The sequence below is a fragment of the Cottoperca gobio genome, chromosome 24, assembly GCF_900634415.1.
Source record: "Cottoperca gobio chromosome 24, fCotGob3.1, whole genome shotgun sequence".
Classification (NCBI taxonomy): domain Eukaryota; kingdom Metazoa; phylum Chordata; class Actinopteri; order Perciformes; family Bovichtidae; genus Cottoperca; species Cottoperca gobio.
In genome coordinates, this window is record NC_041378.1 from 12010061 (window position 1) to 12031187 (window position 21127).

Genomic DNA, 21127 nt, shown 5'->3' on the forward strand with positions numbered 1-21127 from the left:
ATTATTATTATTATTATCATAACTTTATGATCTGAACTTTATCGGATGAACAAATCACACTAATCAATGTGAACACTTATGAAGAAATTACACTGTGATTAACTCTGAAGGAAATTGTCTGTGTTCACCTTCATTTTGAGCCAAATGTAGTACATGTAGGTATTTTGTGCTTGATACATGTATGAAGTCAAAGTTCTTCTAAGAGATCACTTAAGAAATAACACATGTTTTTTTCAGAAATATCAAATTATAGACCTATTTATAGAGTTCAGGTGATTAAGTGCAAGTGCAAAAACCTGATAAAGAACTTTGCCGTTTACTTTTGAAGTATGTTATGTACTTTATGTGACCACAGTTTACAGCATATATTGCATTACTGTGCATATCCATGCTTACCTAATATCTCTGTCTAGCAGTATAGCGTGGGTAGTCTCAGGTCTGTTCCTCTTTACTTTAGCACTTAAACTGTGCAGACACGTCGAGACAGTGTTTGTTTGTAGTAAATTGGTCTGAATCATAATGTAATTCATTAATAATTTTCTCACTCAGGGATTGCAGCAATCCTTTTAATGGAAATCCACATTTGCTGAATATGTTATATGAAGGAAATACTGATGTTCAGAGGAACAAGACAGTATCTACCTACTCTATATGATGAAGTGAAAAATAGCACTTTACTCTTTATACCTTTTCTACTCAATATAGATTTTATTTAAAAAAGAACCTGCCTGACCTACAGTATCTTTCAAAACGATCTGTTCCTTTGTACTAAAAAGAATCAACATCATTTGGCAATCAACGTTTTCTTTCTAAGTACTGTCTGCAGTGCCAGATTACAGCATTATCACTTTGTCGTTTAAAAAAAAAACTTTTGTATGCTACCTTTTTTATTTGTTTGTTTGGATTTGAGTTGTTCAAAAGCTTGTTGAAATATTTCATGCTGTATCGTCTACAAATTATCAGATTTTATTACACTACTGGCACTTCTGCATTCCATCAACACAATCTTAAAATAATAATAAAAAATGTGTAATGATTAAAGCACGCTAAATACTTTTACTTGCAAAAGTATCTTTGTTTGTTTTTCAGAAAGATTCTACATAGATTATGTTTCATTATAATGGATTTAATCAATTTTGTTTAAATGTTTTTACTCTGGGAAAGAAGTCAGTGATATGTTTCACATAGTTTTGTATGTCGCAAGACAAAAATATTGTATATTCAAATAAATGATAATAAAGCGAACTTGTTAATTATTCTGTTTTCAGCAGTAAAGGACCCTCTACCAGTATTTCCTTTTCTTGCTAGAGGTTTATACTCTTTCCAGCTTTTACATATTCTCAGGAAAAATGTAGAGTTTCAAAATATTAACATACTTGTGTAAATGTATACATGCAAACCTTAACTTTAATTTCTTACACCTGCCTCTAAAAGATGCAACAAGAGAGTGAATAGAGACATCTACTGGTCAAATTGTAAACACCTTTCATGACATTTTCTGTAAAAGCAAGAGCAAGGACACTTTGTTTGACAAAAATAAAATTGTATAAATATAACGTACTATAAAAACCTTTTCTAATTTACAAATGTGATATGTAACCATAAATAATGCATTTTTTTAAAGCCATATTGGTTTTCAAACAAAGCACCACCGGGGGTCCATCACATGTCCCGCTAAATAGGAAAAATTCTCTAAATACTTTTACTCTCAGACATGGCGAGAGTTATGTATGGAGATATTTCCTGCTTGGATGTCATCTCTATGAAATGTACCAGGGGCAGTGGTGGAAGAAGCCTTCAATATGTTAATTATGTAAATGTGGCAATACTACGATACAATTCTTTATTACAAATTAAAGTACTGCATTGAAAATCTTACTTAAGAAGTAAAATTCTGCAAATATTATTATTCTTAAAGTATCAAAAGTAAAAGTTCTTGTTATGCAGAGATATAACAACAAGCTTACAGCAGTGTGCAAATACTATGTTACAAGGCATGCATTCAAGTAATGTTACAGATGTATTAGGATAACACATATTTAAAGTACCAAATAAAAATAAAGAAAAAATGAAGTAGGCACTCATTATGAAGCATTTCATTTTATCACTGGATTATATTTAGTGATGCTTTAATGTGTACATGACTTTATATGCTGCTGGGTAGCTTAATCTTTGTTAGGCCTAATTCATTATATTGTATTAGTTATTTATATTTTGCATTAATAACCTAAAAATGCAAAGTAACTATTAACTGAAGCTATCAAATAAATTTAGTGGAGAAAAAAGTACAATATTTGCATCCAGAACAACAAGTAAGCCTACCTCAAAATAGTTATTTTCTAAATGTACTTACATTTACATTCCACCACTGCTGTTCGGCTCAAACTGGTTGTAGTTTTGAGAAATGTTTGACAGAAAAGTAAAGTGTCTTGACTTGACTGGTCACTAAATAATGTTCTAATCTGAACTATATATGAAAAGCCCGCTGTATTGTTCATTTAGAGCGAGAGAAATATTAATGTATCCTTTAGGTGGCGCCCTAGTCGTTCAAGGGCATCTCCTGCATCTCTCCTCATCCATCATGGCGTCGCCCTGCCCAGCTTCAGCTCGCGCATCACTGGGCGGGTCCGCGGTGGGTCGGACTGCCAGCCGTTGGGCACTTCCGCCGGGCTCGGGTTTCCTTCGACTCGGCATTTAAATTGAGCTGCAGGACATCAGCTGCTGCTACATTGAGCTCCGCGCTGTGACAGAAAATAACCAGTAGCACTAGCAAAACAGGCTACTCTTAATTTTTACACGAGAAAGACAGAAATAACTGTCGGTGCTGAAGGTTTGGGCTGTTTTGTGGACAGAAGAGCGGGAGCGGTTGAACAATAACGGAGGTTGCGCTCTGACAGCAGCTCGGTGCATCATTTTTGGGATTCCTCTGCTAGCTGTTGGACGAAATTGAATAGCGGTAAAGGGATGTTGTACATCAGCGGAATGATTAGGCTTTTTTTAGACAGTGTTTATTTGCTGAGATAGATTGTTGAACAAAAACAAAGTTATTGAATGCAGTGTTTTTTGGCCCTGGAGCATAAGTGGCCTGGACCGGGAGGACCGATGGACTCGATGATGAGGGTCAGTTTTAAATTCTGATTAAGATACAACAATAGGATTTTTTTAATTGAGTTGCTGATTTAAACGGATACAAAATATAGGCCTACTCAAAATAACCTTCAACTGGGCCGATTCAATAATATCAATAACAACAACAGTCACCACCCATTCAGTGGGACACGACAGACTTAAACTGTTATTTCATCTTTTTTGTTTTTCTGAGACAGATTTTTATCCTTTTTTGTGAACATTTCCAGTAAAAATATAACCTGGATAAATCAACAATATAGGTATTTTTTTGGAGTGTCATTTTTTGGGGGGATTTAAAGGTATCTTAAGTTTTGTTTTATTAACTAGGTAAGATCTTCTTGTCTTATATGTGAGGAAATCTCTCTTACAGCTCGACCTTAAGACGAGTATCTTTTAGTTCATTTAACAAGAGAATAAACTGACACGAGTGACAAACAGCATCTTTGACCAGTTCAGCAACCATGTTCAGCTGGCTTGGAACCGACGACAGGAGAAAGAAGGATCCAGAGGTCTTTCAGACCGTCGGTGACGGACTGAAGAAGCTCTACAGAACCAAACTCCTGCCTCTGGAGGAAAGCTACAAGTTCCATGAGTTCCACTCTCCGGCTCTGGAGGATGCAGACTTTGACAACAAGCCCATGGTTTTACTGGTGGGACAGTACTCCACCGGCAAGACGAGCTTCATACGGTGAGAAAAACAGCACACACACTCATACATAAAGGGGGAATCATACACCAACACATGAGGCCACCAGAAAGATAGAAAGGGAGAGGTTGACACACCCAAACTGACTTTTCTCTGTGAGGAAGAAAAGTTAATGTGATAGAAAACAATAAAGATAACATGAAATTCATTATGAAAGATCAGTCGTCGCACGCACAAAAACACCTACAGCCTAAAGAGCCTCGCCTCTACAAGATTTATTAAATCCATAAAATGTTTATACGACAGCCAACATAACACACACAGGCATGCCAATACATATAGAGGCAGCACTGCCTGGCACTTGTTTCCATGTTTTGTGTTTGTATGATTAGACTTACAGATGGATATCTTTCACATCAGGTTCTTAGGACCTAGTTCATAAAATCATCATCTGGTGGAGATTAAATGAGCCCTGTAAACCCACAGCTTGTTGTTTTAGTTAGCAATCAAGTAAAAAGCAATGTTTGCTATCTTATAACTGACTTAAGTACTCTTTATTACCATGATAGGCATCGTGACAGATCTGTCATCGTCTGTCATTTTTTCAACAAAGGTCCCAAATACTAAGGGGTGTAAAAAATATGGATACAGTATCGTATCACGATATTATGTTTTGTGATACTGTATTGATTCTCATAACTTTAATAGTTTACATGAGATTAACTCGTAAAGGAGAATTTTTTTACTCAGGTTTTATGCATGTGGTGTGTTCTCTATGATGAATAGAAATATATCGCTTTGCTTACAGTATCACAATATATTGAATCATAACCCTTGTATCATGACACATATCATATTGCTTATAGACTGCCCTACCAAACACGTGCCTAACTTTACCTAAATTCTAACATAGTAATATCTTCTCTGGTATAAAAAAATAATGTTGTAGATTCAGAGTTGTGTGAGAACTTATGACCTGGAGTGTCTCTGTTATTGTAAAAGTGTATGTGTGACAGCGGGAGATATTAGCAGCTGGGTGTTGGGCCTCTTTTGAACTGCGGGACGGCTACTAACGACTTGCCCCTTTGACACGCACACGCACACGCACACGCACACGCACACACACTTGCAGTGCATAGTGAGTAATTAGTGGGGTTAGCCTTTGAAAGCCAAAGAGAGGATGCTGTTAGTGACTTCCTGCTATAAGACAGGACAGAGATCCCTGCTCTCTCTTCTTCCTCTCTCTTCTTCTTCTCTCTCTCTCTCACTCTCTCTCTCACTCTCTCTCTCTCTCTCTTTGTTACTCTTTCACTGATGACTACACCCATCAGTCAGCAGCCTGAAATTGTAACAGTATGATGCAGAATGTACAAACTGCTGAGTAACCCTCAGTCATTAGCATCTCTTACATTACATATCACAGGGTCGCAGACTCTCGATGTGGGAGCAGGGCAGGTATTTTAAAACATCACAAGGCAAATTTCCAATAAGGATGTTTATTTACATCTTGTTTGGCTTGATGTGAATTACAAAAGTCGTTAAATGGGAATGAATGTCTGGCAGCAGCTCAAAGAAGGAGAAAATGGATGGAGAGAAAAGAGATGCTGGTGGAGTGTAATATAGCCTCTCTTCTTCTGTGGTTATTCCAGAGGTCAGTAATCTGACCCCGTCTTAATTTTAGGGCTGAAATTGGTTGATTATCTGAGTCTTTCAAAGAGCAAATCATCCTGAGAATCCAAGGTAATTTCTTAAGGCTGGTCAATGTTTTATACCTCATGAACTGTAACTTTGAGGCTTTGGGTTCATGAAGGCTGCGTCTGTGATATTTCAGTTTTATCTCACTGATGGCATGCTGCACAGAATGTGAGAAATTAAATGGTATGGTGAAAGCTGACATGTGAATTGCATGCACATTCACAGTATGTATACAATGTGCTATGGAACACACAATCTGCTAGATTCATGCGTTGCACAAGCTCATTACAGACACACTACACAGACGTGTGCACAGAGATGGCTCTACCAGGCACTGTGCTGACTCCTCTGACAAGGTGTGTGTGTGTGGGTGTGGGTGGTTGTGTTGTGAGGAGAAGATGTATAAGGGAACCATACTTACATCTGGTAGACGTTAAAATGCATACACATCTCACACTCACACTTTAAAATTTATGGTCTGCTTTTAGCTGTAAATCTTTTGCCTAAATCTCTTTTTTATGGCCTGTGTTCACATTGTTGGGATTGTGAAACTCAACAGAAACACACTAATCTTCATTTATAACATGTTTGATGTCACTGAATTAACGGATGAGAATGCAACCTTTCACACCTAAAACATATGAGATGCAAGTCCGCTATGTTGCCTTAGAAACACTTAGTTACAGATGAGGTCAAAAGTTTGCATTAGTTGTAATTTGAGAATAATACCCATTTGCAGCAAAAACACATTAATTTTTTTATAGGTCTCCTGAAAAATGTGCTCTTTCAAAACCATACATGCAGAAACTCTAATGTTTGGTTGTCTGTCCCTTAAACTTTTTCACCTCAGTCAGCTGTTTTCCATCATCTGTAAGCAAAACAAGAACCTTGCAAGCTGGTATTTTTCTTCTTGTCAGGTCTGGTAGAGCTCAACCAGATTATTGTTTTAATTCGTCTTCTTGGACCAATCTGAATATTCTTAATTTTAGCCTTATTTAGCAACTCCAAAACTAGGTTTGACACGTTTAAGGTAATTGTCCTTTAGGAACACTTAAATGAGTCCAAGATTTACAGCTGTGGAATGATGGCTATGCTTTCTTCTTTAGTACTACGTCCACGTTCATTAGTTTGCAGCATGTCAGTCCAAGAGTGTGATGACCGTAGTCACCATGCTAACTATTTCTCCTGCAAATGCTAGGTCATTTAACTCCTCTTTTGGCCAAATACCCTCCATCTTTGTCTCAACTACACAACAACAACAAACTTTAATCAAACTTCACGCTGCTGAGTTTGGAGCAGTGGCTTATTTCGTGCTTAGCAGCAATCCAGCCCATGACAATGTAAAAATTCCCCTAATCTTTGTTCCAGCAGCTTTTAATTCAAGGCAGACCTGTTTTCTGGTGATTTTTGAATTGCTTCTTTCACCATCCAGACCAAAAGGCATTGCAGTACTTTAAACATTTTCTTTAGAAAAAATTGATTAATTAAAATTACAGCCTGCTGATGTATCACACAGTCGACCGTAGGGACTCAGTCAACTCATAGAACTCATATAACTGATATAAGGAAGTTGACAATTACGCCTTGTTGCCTCAGTAACCTGGAGGACTTGTACACATTCTTATTTACAGTAACATAATTTCCCTCGCCGACAAATACTTGAAAAAGTGGATGCTTATGTCTTATAAAGTCAAATCAATCTTTTGTAAAGCAATCTCTGAACCAATCGATTACTGGGGAAACGGTCAATATTTCTATGGTTCTGGTGTTGCCAGCGGATATCCGGGCCAAGGCTTCCACATTGTTTACAGTCCAATAACCAATTTGAAATTCGAGAATGGAGTTGGAGTTAAGAAACGGCACCTACGACCAAATGCTTTAACAAGTAGCCAGTTAAAAAGCTCATTTTAAGATAATAGAAAGCTAAATCGTCATCAGAGGATAGCTGATGGGTTCCAACATTGCATTTCGGCCAGTGCATTTCGCCTCTTTCGCAACCAAAACCTGCTCAGATGTGGTTAGTATGCTTGCTGCACAATGCCCTCTGCTCAGGTTCTCAGATTGCATCTTCTGCAAGGGTTGTTTAAGAAAAACAACTTGCCTCTACCTTGTTTTGGGTAATGCTATTTCATATTATATCTCACCTACAGCTACCTGTTGGAGCAAGATTTTCCCGGTATGCGTATCGGCCCTGAACCCACCACGGATTCCTTCATCGCGGTGATGCACGGCGACGTCGAAGGAGTCATCCCCGGCAACGCTTTGGTGGTTGACCCCAAGAAGCCCTTCAGAAAGCTGAACGCTTTTGGAAACGCATTCCTCAACAGGTAAACACACTTGCACACCAGATGACATGCTGTCAGATATCTTTGTATTTCCAGTACACGCGCACACACGCACGCACACAAAGTGGTATATCAAGGTGAAGTATGTGGACATAGGGGGTAAAGGAGTGGAGAAGAAAGGGAGAGTGAGAGCACTAGTGAGAATCCACACCACTGCTCTACATTCCTGTGTGATTGAATTTCCCTCTGCTCACTGGTCAGGCTTTACTCTTTTAATGGATGTGTGAGTGTGAGTGTGAGTGTGAGTGTGAGTGTGAGTGTGAGTGTGAGTGTGAGTGTGAGTGTGAGTGTGAGTGTGTGAGAGACACAGCCAGTCAGAGAGATGCAGAGTCATCCTTCTGGAAAAGGAAAAATGCCTAAAAGTCTTTACTCTTGCGGTAGTGTCCTCGCTGTGAGCACCAACCACTGCTGATAGGAGACAGAAGAAACGCTGACTGTCAGTGGGGATTAGGGGGTTCGCAGTGAAGACCACCGCTAACCTGTTAGTATTTATACAGCTGGAGAGATAGAGGAGAGAGAGGGAGGGAGGTCTGGTGTAGGACGATGTTTGTTGTTGATACCTTTTACACTTCTGTCCGGTTTCTTTTACCTCTCCTCTCCTCTTTCCTTCTCTCCTTTTCCTCTTTTCCTTTCCTCGCATCTCATTGGATTTTTGTCTCTCCTCTTTTTCTTTCATCTCCTCACTTCCTCTTCTTCTCATCTCTTCTCCTCTCCTTTTCCTTTCCTTTCCTCTACTCTCCTCTCTTTTTCTTTCATCACCTCATCTCCTCTTCTTTTCCTCTCCTCTCCCTTCTTCTCATCTCTTCTTCCTCTTCTTTCCTTTTCCTTTGCCCTTTTCCACTCATCTTCTTTATTATTATTTTTTTCCTCTCTTTTTTCCTCATCTCCTTTTATTTCTCCTCTCTTGTCGTCTCATCTGTTTTTCCTCTCCCCTTTAGGTTTGTGTGTGCCCAGCTGCCTAACCCAGTGCTGGAAAGCATCAGTGTGATTGACACACCAGGGATTCTGTCAGGAGAGAAACAGAGACTCAGTCGAGGTAAGACACACACACTGTGTGTGTGTGTGTGTCTGTGTGTGTGTGTGTGTCTGTGTGTCTGTGTGTGTGTGACCCATTCAGCTGCAGCCCTCTCGTCCTACTGAACTCTGGACTACAATGTCAGCATTTCCTTTCGATGTTTGTGTGTGTGTGTTTATTTTAGCGTTTAGCTATCAGGAGGATTATGCTTCATTCATTTCAAAGAACAGGAAGCAGTGACAAAAAGATGAGCTTTGAATGTGCTCTTTCACAAACACAACCTTTCACACGCATGCACACAGTGCAGATTTAAAGTACTGATTTTTAAAACGGGAAAAACAATGCATATTTGCTTGTTTGTGCATTACACAATTACATTACACATTGAGAACAAGCTGACTTGCAGTTCAGTTGAGGTCGTAACATAATGCTGAACACAAAATGCAACGATAGAACCATTAAACCATGAGTCACTGGAGAACTACACCTTTTTTGAAAGAAACTGACGTATTATGATCATATTGGAGAGACAAACAGACGCTGTTTTAACTTTATAAAAATATGGCAAAAAAGAAGTCTCTGACTGTGATGCAGCAGAGGGCAAAATACAGATGTTTTCTATGACTTGTATTCTTAACTAGTACCTTCATGAAGACTGCAAAATGAATGAAGCCGCAAGCCAATTGAAATGAATGCAAAAGAGAGGGTCGCATGGCCATTTCTTTTCTTTTCTTAATGCATCCCATCTATTTACACAAAAACACATTCATCTCCATTTGCTCATCCACCCAGGTCAGCTCATGGAAAGATTTTTTAACTAACATCTTTTTCCAAGTAAAACCCTCGCACTTCAATCCAAAATGAAATCAAATAAATCTGAGTCTTAATTACACTTCAACTGTCTACATTTTGAAATAAGTTAACCAGCAGTGTACACATCCCAGCCGTGGTTTTGAACTGGACTACAGTGTGAAGAGAAGTTTAGGTGTGAAAGGCTTACAAGAATTCCTCCCGGCTTTCTTTCAGTTTGATTAGTGTCCGGCATGGCTGGCATTCCCGAGGCTAAATGCTGGTATTGCCATACCAACCGCTAACATTAACAAAAGAGCTGGGATAATGAAAGGCAGCTATAATTTACTCTTTCCCACATTCCCACTCCTTCCTACACTGTCCATTTTTGAATTTCCTTCAGGTTTTTTTTCCTCCTTCTGCTCTTCTGTCCGCCCATTCTCTTCCCTTGTTTGTACACTAGCGTCAATGTTGCACTATTTGAAGGTTTCTTATGCCAAGTATGGCCCATATTGATCGTGTGTCTTCTATCAACTCAAATGGCTGTCACCACAGTACATTAGAGTTGATTGCAGACAGTACCACAAAGAAAGTAGACTTTGTATGGTGAATGATTTATTAACACAAACTAAACATGCATTCATGCTCAATTCTACTGCTGAACACTAAATGTGCTGTAGTTGTAATGAAGCTTTTTTTCAATAGAAAATACTGTAAGAGTATCAATAGATTAGTATTTGGTTATAATGGGCCTGATAGCATTTAGAGCAGATTCTGGTTCAATAACAACCCTACTTTTCATTTAGCTTGTATTGATCTTTCTATGTAGAATTGACCTGTACTCAAAACAGATTAAGTTTTATATACATGTAAAGGATGATGAGCATCAATATTACCATTTTGTTATGATAATGTAAGGGTTTCTAATGCTTTGATAATGACTTTTTTCATACTATGTTTTTTTTTGTACCCCGAGGTAATATATATCCTTCAAAAACATTGTGCATTTAGAGAATCATGAAAATCAGAGTGTTGACATGATAAGAACGAGGAACATATTCTGGTCTGAGTTCAGCACATGACTTCATAGCAGGGTTGGGCCTGGATTTATGTTTGTCACGAGAGCGTTGCTGTCTTCAGCTTTCCTGTTGGGAAACAACAGAGTGAAGTCTGCACCTACAGAGGTTCAGATTTTACAGTTGTAAGTAGATTCATTGAAGCAGACCCACTTCAGCTCTGTTCTATTTTCTTCTTATTTGTTCGGTCAAAGTGTCCCGTGAACGTGTTGTCAAGCCAAATAAACAGCGCAGTGATGCTGTCAAAAATACAGGTTAAACTTAACATCTGGTGTGTGTGTGTGTGTGTGTGTGTGTGTGTGTGTGTGTGTGTGTGTGTGTGTGTGTGTGTGTGGGGTGTGCAGATGCACTGTGGCTTTACGGCCCACTTCCTGTTGTTTATATTATCACATTCTCTTTAATCTAAGTAAGGGACTTAAGATATATTCAATACAACATCATTACATCGTAGAAGGCTGTGGTTTGATTCTGATATGCTTCAACATTTTGCTATGTAACGAAAACAATTAAATCATTTAAATTCTCTTATCTTACCAGTATTTATACAATTACACATCTGCTTAATTTCTCACTGTCATGTATATAAAAGGGATGTATATAATGTGTGTATATAATATTATTTTCTATATTAATTGACATATTTTACTAAAGTTATCTTTTATTGCTTTTCTACTTTTGCACTGATGTTAGTATTACTTCTTATACACTGTTATGCTCTATTGTGTTTTTTTGTCATTTCTGAGCAATCTCTTGCACAAGAACCACATTGTTCTTACGCAGCCTCTTGATGACAAAGTTTAAACAGCACTCATCTGGCCCAAAGCTGCCTGGGAAACCAAGAAAGAAACTGAAATGTTGAACATTTAAAGAAAGTGATATTCAAAACAAAACCATTATGTCCACATAAAACTGTCCTTCTTTGTGCATGTTCCCATTACAGATTGTATCCTTAGAGCATAGGTCTTATAATATATACAATATATACAGTAGGGGGTCCCTGCACCACGCTACACCAGCTTGGGGGTCCTTGGCCAGAAAAACGTTGAAGACTCCTGATTTAGAGAGTAATGCAGCTGTAGAATATCGTGTGTGTGTGTGTGTGTGTGTGTGTGTGTGTGTGTGTGTGTGTGTGTGTGTGTGTGTGTGTGTGTGTGTGTGTGTGTGTGTGTGTGTGTGTGTGTGTGTGTGTGTGTGTGTGTGTGTGTGTGTGTGTGTTGATTCATTCATTTTCCTGTCATTTTATCCCATCACGTGTTTCACATGTCATGTGTACATTTTCATGTTTCATCTGTATGTCGGTGTCTCATTCTGCTTCATACTTTTGTTGCTTTTCCACCCTGTTGCATTTTCTTTTTTATCAATGTGTGTGTGTGTGTGTGTGTGTGTGTGTGTGTGTGTGTGTGTGTGTGTGTGTGTGTGTGTGTGTGTGTGTGTGTGTGTGTGTGTCCAGATGAGGAGTCAGGCTATAGCTGCCTACATAGATGTCCTTATGGAGGTATTGTAGCTAATAAACATGGTCATCAACCAGCTGCTCAAAGTGATACTTTGAAGAATTTATGGACTGTTACATGTTCTTCACCAGACTCTTGAAACATGGTTTGGGGATAAAATGTATAGATTGATCCCTGAGTTTACCTTGTTAGCAAGCCAAGTGGATATTCAGGTGGATAGTCATGTACACATTTAGCCTTTAGTTTCCTTCAGGGTTTTCAAGAGCAAGACATTTTCAACAATTATTTTCCAGATGCTGTGAGGTTAACATTCATGATCCCCAGAGGACGAATCATAGTTGTTGTAAAACACATCCATTAGTTCTTGGGATAAAGTCACAAACATATCCCAAGAACTAATGGATGTATTTCAGCGACCTTTTTTTGTTAGAGGAAGAATTCTTACGTTTTTGACGCGAGCATTCGGCCATCATCAAACCAAAATTTCCGTTTACTCTTAAAAGAACAAAATAAATAATTTCCTATCAATTTGATAAATTGATTCTCAAAAAGCATTACTCTTGTGCCATTATCTGGCCCACATATTAGCTATATACATAAGTTATACGAAACTGAAAAATGAACCCCATTCATACCACCACTTTTAGGACAAACGTCATATGTGTTGCCTCTCTATGGTAAAGTTCTACGATCGGAAAATCTTCAGCTTTTACAGTGTAGTGAACATTGCGATCAATAGTGGAGCTTTATATTTTCCCCACACCATGTGAAAAGTGCTTCCTGTGAAGAACAATCCACTAAAATTCAAAAGATCAAGGTATCTGTCTCTTTCTTAACCCTCCGTAGCTTTGCTCAGCAGCAGTGAGTCCTCTGTCTCCTCTCAGCTGTGCTCATACCAGACAGAAAGACACAGCTAAAACCAATTTACATGTTTTACATACTTATTGCTACAGCTGCCAAACGTTTGCTCACATCCCAGGGAGGAATTATTAAGCACGCAACATATTTTAGTTTTCCGAAAGCTCGTCGGTAAAGGAGCCTTTGAAGGCTTCGTGTCAGCAATACCATTTAACATTAGAATAAATATACACAGCCACTGTAGAAAACATTCACCTTGAGTATAAATTATTCCTCTACTGGGAGGAGCAGCAGTTCAGCGAGTATGTATAAAGTGGGATTTTTATCACAGCTATGTCTTCATAATGAGGCTGCCTCCTTTTTGAAGGTTAACCAGTGTGAGTCAGATTTTAGATTCAAAGCAATAACAAAGGCAAAGCTTGTAGATTTAGTTTGTAATTGAAGTTTTTTCACAAACAAAAACTCCATTTCACATTCACTGTATTAACATAAAGCTTCTTCCTACTATCATTTGACAGCAAATGCCACCTAGTTGCTGTCCCATAATCTCAGCTGTGACGGGTTCACATTGACTCTGCATCGCTCATGCGTCCTTCAGTGTTGGTTGGAAACTTCAGCTCACTAATCCTTCGTTCTGTTCTTTTGTTCTTTGTTCTCCTCTCATATATTGTGGAATTTCTCCACGTAAGAGTACGTTTTGCCCTTGAGTAGGATAGAAAGTCAAAGGACGTAATGATGTACTCCTGCTGACAGACTTAAATCATTGATTTATGCATAAGGAAGGCATTAACTCATTCATTACTGCCATGATTGCCTTTCGCACAAGAAAATCAGAGCCAGAGAAGACCATGAAATATCATTGTTTTTGGTTTCCTCCTCTTTATTTAGTTTTATAAAGACACTTAGTTGATCTCTGGCAGGATTGTGTCCATCTGTAAACAGTCATCTCTCAGCATGTTGTAATATGGGCGTTCTTCATACTGCCTCCTCCATGACCTGAAGCCATTGTAATGGTTTACTCTTGGGGAATATTGCAACATCACAATTGCAGTTTACGGCTCAGGTCATGGAATATAGATAGTGTTGGTCATCATCAAAAAAAATCTTCTCTTAATGCTATTTTGACACCATTATGGGATGAGAGCAAAGAAACAGGAAGTAAAAGGTTACACCATTAATTATCTCTTTCTCACATTCTCTGTCTCTTTTGTCCCTCATCTGAAACCATTTTATTTTACACCCCAACCCTTTTTTTTTGGATCCTCTTCCTCCTCGCAGGCTATGACTTTGCGGCTGTCTTGGAGTGGTTTGCAGAGCGAGTGGACAGGATCATTTTACTGTTTGACGCCCACAAACTGGACATCTCTGATGAGTTCTCAGATGTGATAAAGGCCCTGAAGAACCATGAAGACAAGATCAGGTACTGCAGGGTTGCTTAACTTACGGACGTATCAAATATTAGAAAAAAGAGACGAGAATAGTTGATCTCTTTGTAAATGTATATCAACATTATAGGATGTTTATGCAATGGTACTGTCTTTACTTTCACACAATTCAGTGAAAATCTACACTGTGCTCTCTTTTTTACCAGGGTTGTGCTGAACAAGGCTGACCAGATAGAGACCCAGCAGTTGATGAGAGTGTACGGTGCCCTGATGTGGTCACTGGGGAAAATAGTCAACACCCCTGAGGTAAAGCAAACATGACATTTAAAAATCAAACAATAGATTTTAAGTTTTCCACCATCTTGTCTGGTGTTTGTGGCCAGAAAATTGGCAAAAAGCTTAGAGCCTGGGTAAACCTGAGATAGGCAGAGCATGTGGCAATCTGCAAGTGCAGTTGATGCTGAATAAAAATATGAATGGATATAATGGAATGTAAAGAGATCTGAACACTGGATTCACGGTTCCCTTAGGCTTCACTGGCATTTTGTCGTCTTATTGATTTTCTGTTCCTCACTGACAGGTGATCCGCGTCTATATCGGGTCCTTTTGGTCCCACCCGCTGTTGATTCCAGACAACAGGAAGCTGTTCGAAGCAGAGGAGCAGGACTTATTTAAGGACATTCAGTCTTTACCGAGAAATGCAGCGCTTAGGAAACTCAACGATCTGATCAAGAGGGCAAGACTAGCCAAGGTAAGGCACAGGTGAAAGCCACAGATGCTCACCGCTTATGTCTTTGTGTGTGTGTGTGTGTGTGTGTGTGTGTGTGTGTGTGTGTGTGTGTGTGTGTGTGTGTGTGTGTGTGTGTGTGTGTGTGTGTGTGTGTGTGTGTGTGTGTGTTCTCTATTTATTCTTCCCATCACTCCCTTACATCACTCTCCCCGCCCTGTCCAGCTGTTCACCTTGAGAGAAAAAGCTTGTTGCTGTCACAGAACCAATAAAACCAGATACATTTGGCCATTCTCCTCTCTCTGATTGAATTGTTTCCTGTTTCCTCTCCGGAGAGGAAGTCAGGTATGAGAGGCGACAGTCAGCTACCCGTTGTAGTTTAGGGAAACGCAGAGGATGTACACATGCACACACTCAAACACATTTCAACATTTGTCAAGCTGAGAGTTGAGCACAGTTTTCCTGTTTGACAGCTGATCGGGTGCGTGAGTGTTTTGTGATTAGCTTCAAGGACAAGAGGTGGATTCAGGGAAACACACGCATATCACTACAGCAACATAACACATAACACATTTGTTTTTTTCCATTACTTTTGTCATGTTTGGTTTGTGTTGAATTTTCAAAATAAATGTTAACACAGATAATCTGAGATATTTACTGAATGACCTATCTGGTTAAAGTGTCACCAGACTCCAGGGTTGCAACTGTCTCGGGCTTAAGATGTTACTTGTTAGCCATTAAGCAAAAGCTCTTATGCAAAAAAATGATATGAGAATCATGAGATCGCAGGTTGAGGGACAATGATAAAACACAAAGCACCTACAAGTATAAGTGAAATCGGTCAATCCTTTATCCTGAATTCTTCATAAATCTTTCATTGATGTGTGTTGTCATCCAAACATTGTAAGTAATTTAGGGTCCCATTTAGATATTACTTCTTTTAAATGTATAGTAGTGGTCCAGTTCTGTGAAACATTGAATCAACAGTTGTCACTACACATGCGACATGTGTCCCCCTACATCAGAGGTATACGGCCCGGAGACCATTTGATCCGGCCCTCGAGGTAATTCATAAACACACGCAAAAAAATCCACTAGAAAAAACCCCAAAAAATCTAGACAGCATAGACGGGCGATTGATTGTTTTTCCTGGCCACGGTCAGCGTCCTTGAACACAACACGAGCAGAACGTGTCATCACGTGGTCATGTCATGTCAAAAAACTTCAATATTAAACGACACTGTCATTGACATCAGTGAACGCAGCGTGGCGAGTGTAAAACAGAGAAAGCTGGATGCAGAATGTCGCACTTTCCAGGAGAAATGGACAAAATATTATTTCTTTGTGGAAGTAAAAGGCCAGTGTGTCTAGTTTGAGCGGTGATGAAAAATAATCTCGAGCGTCATTACTGCACGAGACATGCCGATCTGCATGAGCTGAAAGGACGAGTGCGTTTGGATAAAGTTAACGGTCTTCGGCGGAGTTTGGCCCAACAAGCAGCTCTCTGCAGAGCGTAACATGCACACATGGACAGATAGAGAGGTAGACCACCACACCAAGAACAGACTGTTCCACCACTGCTGTGCAATACTCACTTTATTTTCTATCAACCACTTGGTACTTATATTATTTTTTATTCTATTTAATTATTGTTTACTGCCTTTTTACTTCATATGTTCTTTTGCTGTGACAAGATACATTTCCCCGTTGTGGGACTAATAAAAGATTGTTTTCTGATAAAACGGAAAGATACATGGATACAAAAAGATGCTTTTTTTGCACAGCATAAAAGAAAAGTGAAATGAATGGGCTGTGTCTTAATTGTTTTTGCAACGGTTATGAGTTCAAGGATGTTGTAAAAAATAAAATGGCCCTTGATAGGAAAAAGGTTCCCCACCCCTGCCCTAAATACATATATGTATCAATAGTTAAACCACCCAATTCAGGTGACTGATCAAAGTAATTCAGAAATATTTTTGCGTCGGTACAAGCATAGCTACATCGCTATATAAAGACATCAAATATACAGATGTGTGAGCTTCTTCTTCTTTTGTATTTCTGACCGAGTAGCTGCTCAAAGTGCATTTCCTGCCCCCAGTGATCAATAAACCCCAGTGATCAATAAACCCCAGTGATCAATAAACCCCAGTGATCAATAAACCCCAGTGATCAATAAACCCCAGTGATCAATAAACCCCAGTGATCAATAAACATCATTTCAAAAGTAACTCCGGGACTTGTAATATTAAGACTTTCTAAGGGTTACCCTGGTGATTCTTTAAGAGTCCGACTTCTTGTCCCACTAAATGTTGCTGTTGAGTAATTGAGCTTTCACTCTGACGACGCAGGTCCATGCCTACATCATCAGCGCACTGAAGAAAGACATGCCCTCTGTGTTCGGGAAGGAGAACAAGAAGAAAGAACTGATCGGCAGTCTAGCAGATATTTACAAACGCATTGAAAGAGAGCATCAGATATCACCTGGAGATTTTCCTAGTCTGAAGAAGATGCAGGTAAACGGGAACGAGGCAAAGGAATGTAGATTTATAGACGGAGGTTTAGATAGACGAGATCTAAACTTGTGATGTTTTCTGTATCGTCTCTTCCAGGACCAACTCCAAGGTCAGGATCTCAACAAATTCCAGCCTCTGAAACCCAAACTCCTGGAGGCAGTGGATGACATGCTGGCCCACGACATCGCTGGTTTAATGGTCCTGGTCCGCCAAGAAGAAACCCAGCGTCCCAACCCGGTCGTGAAGGGCGGTGCGTTCGACGGCACATTGAACGGCCCGTTTGGCCACGGGTACGGCGAAGGAGCCGGCGAAGGCATCGACGAAGCAGAGTGGGTCGTAGCACGAGACAAACCCGCCTACGATGAGATTTTCTACACGTTGTCTCCTGTCAACGGGAAGGTGACGGGCGCCAACGCCAAGAGGGAGATGGTGAAGTCAAAACTGCCCAATACGGTGCTGGGAAAGATCTGGAAGCTGGCGGACATCGATAAGGACGGGATGCTTGATGATGAGGAGTTTGCGTTGGCCAATCACCTGATAAAAGTGAAACTGGAGGGACATGAACTGCCATCGGACCTGCCTGCACACCTGGTGCCTCCATCCAAGAGGAAAATACCTGAGTAAATGTAAGATTACATCATCCCCTGCCCCCAAAACCTGTAAGTAGACCCTCCCCCTCCACCCAGAGATTAAATTAAAATAGAAATATTCCTGTAGCATTATAGCAAAACAAACAAATAAAAAATATGCGAACAAAGTAAACCCCATTTCCATCTCCCTATCCTGCTCTGTTGCTGTCATCGCGACATCTGCAGTCTTTCCTTCTCTTCAAGAGGCAATTCATTGAGCTATATTTAAAAGAAATAATTTAGATGAATGCTAATTGGCTGTTAGCATGTGGATTCAAATGCTACATTTCGTTTTATGAGTCGTCCCATTTAAAGTCAAGTCTTTAGCCCAGTGTCCTCTTTTGTATTTAAGGGTGAGATATTATGAGCTTTTGGGTAGAGAAATGTGTTAGATGTGTTTTATGAAAGCTGATTAAAAGTCTAAAGCAAAAAACACTGGAATCCAGCCAAATGTGAGGTGAAGGAAATGGAAGCGGTACAATGTGAAGACAAGAAGAAGGAGTTGGAAGAGACATCGGGATATAATAATGCAAAAATATTATTGTATTATTTTCTGAGGATTTCCTGGCTTGAGAATACACGCAAACAAATGTGAAGAAGCACACACAATAAAGAATACAGTTGTGGTTATATGGTTTGTAACTCGAGCAGAGTAACACCTCCAATTATTCTAAAAAAGAAAATGACCTGCATCAACTTTTAAAGCTTTTTGAAATGTGATATGCAGATGTTGATATGTGTGCTTCTCCAATGGGTAAAAAGCAGTGAGGAAACTAAAGGATGACAAGTGTCTTATGATTTTTGCATAGTTCTAAATATAATTAACATGTTTGGAAATACTGTGACTATAATATGGAACTATATAATGGGTATTGTTTCCGGGGTGCGGACATTCTCAGTATAAATGTATTGTAAGGACTTTGAATGTTGAACGTGTGGACGTTCTCAGTTCTGTGTGGGCACATCCTGACTATTGTATGTATGTATGCATATGATCCACATCTATCACTGTTATTATTTGTAACGTATATGTAATAAGTCTTAGGCATCTCACAGGCTACTGCTTCGGGAGTATTCCAGTGGGTTGCTAATAATGGATGAATCGGTTATTGTTCACATTGCGAAAGTGATCTAATATAACCTAACCTGCTATACCAGAGAGCGAACACACAGCTGTTCACTTCTTTTGTGATGATAACTAAACACTAATCGACACATTTTTCAAATATTTGTGAATGAAAAGTTGGCTTTACATTTCGTTTGTTGAAACTGTATACATGTTATCCGATTTACTGCAGCGATATGCCAGTATGTACGTGTGTGTGTGTATATATATGTATATGTGTGTATATGTGTGTGTGTGTGTATATATATATATATATATATATATATATATATATATATATATATATATATATATATATATATATATATATATATATATATATATATATATATATATATATATATATATATATACACACACTTCACATTAGGACCATATTTGTGGTCGATCATAACACTAAACCAACTAAATTTGGGTTCCCATATGATAAAATAATTCACTTTGTGCTTTATGAGTGAGGCAGTATTCAAGTATGAGCTACAGAATTGACTTAACTAAAATATTTCTGCGGCCCTCCCTCCCTGTGCGTCTCTGTGCTGTTACTGTGAATCTACTGTACATAATACAACTGTTTGCGTTCCATCATCCACAGCATCTCGGGCGCTTTATGCATCACTTGCTCATGTTTCACAGACGAGCCAGATCAGATCAACACAGTGAATATTGTTTTTAAAAGGACACGCTTGTTGAATGTGGATTCTCTGCATAACAACATGCTTGAAATTCACAAGTTGTTTTCATACCCTGACTGATTGCAACATGAAGTCCTGTGTACTGGTAAATACACTAAGTGGAAACACTGGCCTCTTGTTTTGTTTTGTTTTAAGATGGTTATGCATTGCTAAATATGTACTTCACTGCTTTTCTGTCCAAAAGTGTAATAAAAATTCATTTACTCAACCTTTTGTTTTGCCTTGTTTTGTTTATGTTCAGCGCTGTTAGTGGATATTGTTTACAGAAGAAAGAAAAAAACAAACGTACATTTGTATTTAACTGCTTTCCTTTATCCTGGTCAGCTGTGAGAAATCATATGCTAATAGATGCAGCACATTTTCTGGGATTAAACTGTGGGAATAAGAACCATTCTGAAACCAGTTCAAGATTTCTATTTTGGGAGTTTCCACTCTAACACAATGATATCTTGTGTACCAAACTAAAATACCAAACGAATATAAAAAATAGATTATATAGTAAATCACTTAGACCAAACTCACAGTGGAAGTCTAACTTGTTTGAAATAATTGTCTAATGTTCCAGCCATGAGCTGTTCTCAGATGTAGGGAGCAAATAAGTCCCAACATATGTGAAGAATGGTATTTTAGTCGCTAACAGACACACACATGATCGGTTTGATGCCACCTACAAACTACTGTGTGCTAAGAGAGGAGTATAATTAGAGGCGGATGAGATGCAATCAAGGGGTTCTATGAATTACAGAAACGTGTTTAGCTCCAACATATGAAAAATAGGGTGGAAGATACTTTATAGTGAAGGGAATAAAAGTCCATTTCATGTTTAATCTCAAGGGATTACTTTCTATTTATATTGGAATCAGTTTTAGGGAAGTTTTCTATCAATGTTTCAGTGAGTCTTTGAAAGTTATTTCTGCTTTAACTAAAGTTAATGTGTTTGTGCAATGGTCCTTTAAAATGTTCCATTCTGTGTAGGAAGGGGCAAGAGTCACTGACGTTTGCCACACCATGACTAAAAATACATTTTAAAAAGGCAGGAAGCATGCATGAA

The 21127-nt window shown here is 38.9% G+C and overlaps 1 protein-coding gene across 1 annotated transcript; it reads left to right on the forward strand.

Moving 5' to 3' along the window:
- The first annotated feature begins 2650 nt into the window (after positions 1-2650).
- ehd3 (EH-domain containing 3) lies at positions 2651-19617 on the forward strand. The gene is made up of 9 exons (XM_029425309.1): positions 2651-3120; positions 3581-3817; positions 7621-7797; positions 8754-8851; positions 14283-14424; positions 14596-14695; positions 14970-15140; positions 17465-17629; positions 17726-19617. Exons 2-9 carry the CDS (start codon positions 3591-3593, stop codon positions 18251-18253), a joined length of 1608 nt encoding a protein of 535 aa, XP_029281169.1. The 5' UTR covers positions 2651-3120; positions 3581-3590; the 3' UTR covers positions 18254-19617.
- The last annotated feature ends 1510 nt before the right edge of the window (positions 19618-21127 follow it).